General features: G+C 35.8%; 1 protein-coding gene across 1 annotated transcript in view; it reads left to right on the top strand.

Moving 5' to 3' along the window:
• LOC106755316 (protein ACTIVITY OF BC1 COMPLEX KINASE 3, chloroplastic) overlaps positions 1-3,327 on the top strand; it is an 18,253-nt gene extending 14,926 nt beyond the window's left edge. Inside the window, exons 7-8 of the mRNA XM_014637446.2 lie at positions 2,722-2,870; positions 3,022-3,327. Of these exons, the coding sequence (XP_014492932.1) occupies positions 2,722-2,841 (120 nt within the window). The 3' untranslated portion in view covers positions 2,842-2,870; positions 3,022-3,327. The remainder of the gene's footprint in view (positions 1-2,721; positions 2,871-3,021) is intronic.
• The last annotated feature ends 1,498 nt before the right edge of the window (positions 3,328-4,825 follow it).

Here is a 4,825-nt window from a genome sequence, read left to right as displayed (position 1 = left end):
TATGGTTAAAAATCATCTTGGAAGACTTAGGAATAAAGTCAGATGAATTAATGAGACTTTATTGTAATAACAAATCTGCTATTAGCATAACTCATAATCCAGTGCAGCATGATAGAACCAAACATATCGAGATCGACAGACATTTTATCAAAGAAAAATTAGATAGTGGTCTAATTTGTACTCCATATGTCTCTTCACAAGATAACCTTGCAGATATTCTAACAAAGGGACTGAACAAGAACAACTTCGAAAGTATTGTTTCCAAGCTGGGAATGGATGACCGTCTTGTCGTGGGCAGAATATTGGTACAACACGAGCTACCAAGGAGCAATAAAGTGGACCCCTTTTGAAGCCGTGAATGGGAGAGCGCCTCCCTCTTTGCATAGGTTCAATCCTGGTGAATCATTGGTTGAGGCAGTGAGTCAGGAGCTCCAGACCAGGGATGAAGCCCTGAAACAGTTAAAATTTCATCTGGAAAGGGCGCACGATCTCATGGTTAGGCAAGCTAATAAAAGGAGGAAGGCTGCGAACGTGGAAGTAGGGGATTGGGTGTATTTGAAGATACGGCCTCATAGACAAACATCCATGCCAACCAGGGTCCATCGAAAGCTAGCAGCTAGATACTTTGGGCCGTTCCAGGTGGTGCAGAAGGTGGGGGAGAATGCCTGTAAGTTGCAGCTACCGAAGATAGCCAAAATTCATCTTGTCTTCCATGTTTCACAGGTGAAGAAGGCAATAGGAGAACAAAGGGTGGAGAGGGACTTACCACAGGACCTGAAGGCGACGGACCTTCATTCTAGCTCGTAAACATCTTGGGAAGGAGGTAGCTGCAGGAAGGAGGGGAAAGTGTGCCACAACTACTAGTTGAGTGGCAAGAAGGAGGGTCGGAAGGGGCCAGTTGGGAAAACGAAATAACCATAAGGGAACAATACCCTGATTTCAACCTTGGGGACAAGGTTGGTGTTCAAGGGGCATGTATTGATAGGGATAATAGGAGATGGTTGGTTTATGAGAGAAGAAAGAGGGGAACTAAGGGGAACTAACTGTAACCGCTTAACTGCTTAAAACAGTTAAGAGTGGGCAGGAAAGGTTGTATAAATAGAGGATAGATAGATAGAAGAGGGATTGATTGTTTAGTTGTTTTACGGGTTCATACCTGTGAAAGAGGGTTATGCCTCTGTATTCTTTCTGTACATACGCTAGAGTGTGAATAACATACAGTTTCCCAATCTTTCTTTGTTTCTTGGAGAGGAATTTAGTGCTGGAAATTAGGTCCCCAATCTAGGAACCTAACAAAAGCCGAGTGGCAATCACAGAGAATGTGGGGTTCGGATGAAAAGAAAGATTCCTGAGAAATTTGCCTTATGAGGAGTATGAGAAACGAAGGAAAGAAGGAAGGTGCTTTAGATGCAGCGAAATGTTCGGTCCTGCTCACCGTTGCCCGGATAGGAGCTTGAGAGTCATGATATTGGCGGAAGACGAGGACGAATGGCCACCACCCGAGCCTCTAGACCTGAATTGATGAAGATCCATGAGATCGAGCTCCCCGTTTCCAACCTTGAGGACAAGGTTGTTTTGCAGTGGGGTGTAATATTAGGGTATAAGGTGAGAGGTAATGAGAAGGAGAAGAAAGGTAGGAGGGAAGTGAGGCCGAACGGTATTGATCGTAAAGGCTGAACGGTAGAAGGCATGGAAGGGTTAGGTCGAATGGTGGATAATAAGGAGAAGGGTCAGACAGAACGGTAGACAAAGGGGCGAGACCAGGCCGAACGGTGGACAATAGGGAGCGACCAAGTCGATCGGTGGGAGGCTTGGAGCGACCAGGCCGAACGGTGGGAAGCAGGGAAGGACCTGAGCTGAACGATTGAAGGATCTCTAGCCTAACTGTCAGCGTTTAGGATGGGCGGGAAATTAATTAGGGTAATAAGAGAGATATTCTGAGAAGATATTCAGCAAAGGATAATTAGAGTAACAAAGTCATATCTTAGTATATTATTCAGTATAAGTTAAATATAGTAAATAAGGCTAAATATATTCATATAAGATAATTATAGTAAATAGGATTATTTTCTAATATTCAGTACATTTTGGGAGGGAATTAATTAGTATAAATAAAGGGGAAGCCTAGGGTTAAAGACATGCTTTTGATTTGAGAGTTTTGTAAAGGAGGTTATGCTTCAGGATAATTGACGAAGGTTATGTTTCCAATTATTGGATGACTGAAGGAGGTTATGTTACCGGTTATTGTTTACTTGTGTTTATTCAGGTATTATCATCAATAAAAGATATTAATACGTTCTATTTCATTTTTTTATTATTCTTTTGCTTGATTCAGATATGTAACATAAACTAATTTGGATGAATGCTACAAAACTCCAAAATTGCTGATTATTATTTATGATATTCCTTTAACAGAGCATTTTGTAAGTATCATTGCATACTAAATCAGAAGGGAGTTTGTGGAACATTTCAATCTTGTAGCATCTAAAGATGTTAAAAGACGTGATCATGCAACTAAAATATAGCATTGAAAATTATATTAAGAGCTAAGATGTCTTTAAAAAATTGAACTGTAAATAGTTCATTATATAGTACAGAGTTAACTTTTGAAATTTACATTAATATATTACTTTCTTGTAAAGTATTTAGTGGATTGGATCGAACTTTTTCAGCCTTATACTATATAATAATTTTCTATTCAAAATTGTAACGTATGAGCAGGTCCTTGAGCAACCTGAGGCACGCAAACTTGGGGGGCGTGTTGTTAGTGGAATCACTCAACGTCTTGCAGCACGCTTTCTTCAGCAAATACTCAGAGTTCCATCAACAGCTTCGGAATAGATTTTGCAGCACTGTAAATGCTAGATAAGGCATGCATATTACTTATATTTCAACTGGTTTTGTTTTCAGTGTGCTGGGACAGTATAGTCCATTCTTATTGATTTACTGGACCATATGTCACAAAATGATCTTCTCTCCTTGCTTCTTCCAATATTTTTGGTTTCTTTCTCTTTTCTGCAGGTTATTGTGGACATGAAAAATAGGAGTTGCATTCCTTACACAAGAAAATAGGAGTGAGATATTGATTCTTGCCAAAATTGTTTGGTTTTCCAATTTTGTCCAAAAAAAAATTGTATATATGATGCTCCCGTCATTAATTATATTGGGTTATCATGATTACAAACAGGAGATCACAATATTATTATGATACTAATTGGTGTACCATTACTATCACATGCACATGTTGCAGTTTATTTTTACTATGGCACACTCATTTCTCTTGCATCTATTACACCTGGAATCGTTTGTGACTTGCTTTTCAGTTTTTGTCATTGTGTCTGCTATGAGCCAGTGACTTGTGGAGGAATTGATGCAATGAGAAAATAAAGTGTAATGATAACCGTTGATTAAGAATCGACTATAAGAATAACAAACAATTATTGTTATCCAAGTGCATGCACTTAATCATAATTTAAAAAGTGAATTTTCTAACCAATTATGTTAACTGTAATATGTTCATAAAGTGCACTTCTTACCGTAAAGAAGTCAAATTTGGATCAAACACTATCTGCAACTTGCCCATGTTAAAATCTGTGTTTATGAATGAGTATCATTTCAGCTGGTAATTGTCTGAATATTTTTTGACTACTCAATGTGTGTATGGGAAGTAGTACATACATTCTAAAGTACTTTTGGTGTAAGTGTACTGTCTGTTTTCACCACAGAATATGATCAGAATGTTCATCTGAGATTTGAACTTGCCCATTTTCATCTGAGTATTTTATTTCAATAAGAATGTAAGTGCTTGATTTTCCTTTTCTCAAACAAGAATTTTATAAGGTTACTAGGAATTAGAATCTTTCAATTCATGGTATTAGAATTTCCTTAAACGTACACTCATCTACTCAAACATAATTTGTTTTATTTTATGCTTTTGTTATTTCAATCAATTATATTGACTCTAAACCCGTTGTGGAAATACAAGTTTATGTCAACTTTTTGTTATCAATTCATTTAGAAAATTTATTTCTACACTAAGTTACTTCAAAATTTAAATTAATTTTCTTATCAAAATTATATATACAAAATGAAGATTATTTAAAATTTAGTTTGGATTATTTCGCTCACATACGGGCTAAACTGAGGCTGAGTTATAAGTGAAATGCCTTATTTTTGGGTCTTTTTTCTTTTAGGGTATGAATCAACAAATTCTTCTATAAATATTTACAGAAAAGAAAAATAAGAATGCAATAAAATAATTTTTCTTAACGTTGAAAAAGTAGCTTACGCACTAAATAACAATTTATGAGAAGAAATTTATAAATTAATGCATCATGTAAATTTTATACATATATTTTCCAACTTTTCTCATATTAACCTTGACACCTTAACATCACTGTTGCACTTTTCTTACTATTGTGCAATACAAGAGGCAGAGGCAATGTAATGCTGAATTGTTTCAACACACTTGTTTTGTTTCTTGTAACCTACACCATCATGACGTTACACAAAGCCATATTATTTGGGATAATTTTTTCTATTCCAAGATATATAGCCTCGAAAAATATAAAAAAGAAAATGCATTTCGGACCATATTATTTGGGATACGATATTTCTGTTCCGAATTATGTATTTCAAAATATAAATTTTTTTATTGTGAATTATATGAAAATATAAAATAAAAAGTGCATTCTATAATATATATTTTAAAATATAAAATTAACATTTTAAATTCCACTGTCTAAATTATGTAAAGGAAGGTTAAAATTATAGAAGTATAGGAAGAAATTTCATACAAATAGTGGTTTCTTACTACAAGGACCAA

This window comes from Vigna radiata, unplaced genomic scaffold (genome assembly GCF_000741045.1).
Source record: "Vigna radiata var. radiata cultivar VC1973A unplaced genomic scaffold, Vradiata_ver6 scaffold_100, whole genome shotgun sequence".
Classification (NCBI taxonomy): domain Eukaryota; kingdom Viridiplantae; phylum Streptophyta; class Magnoliopsida; order Fabales; family Fabaceae; genus Vigna; species Vigna radiata.
This window is presented reverse-complemented; position numbering and strand designations above follow the sequence as displayed.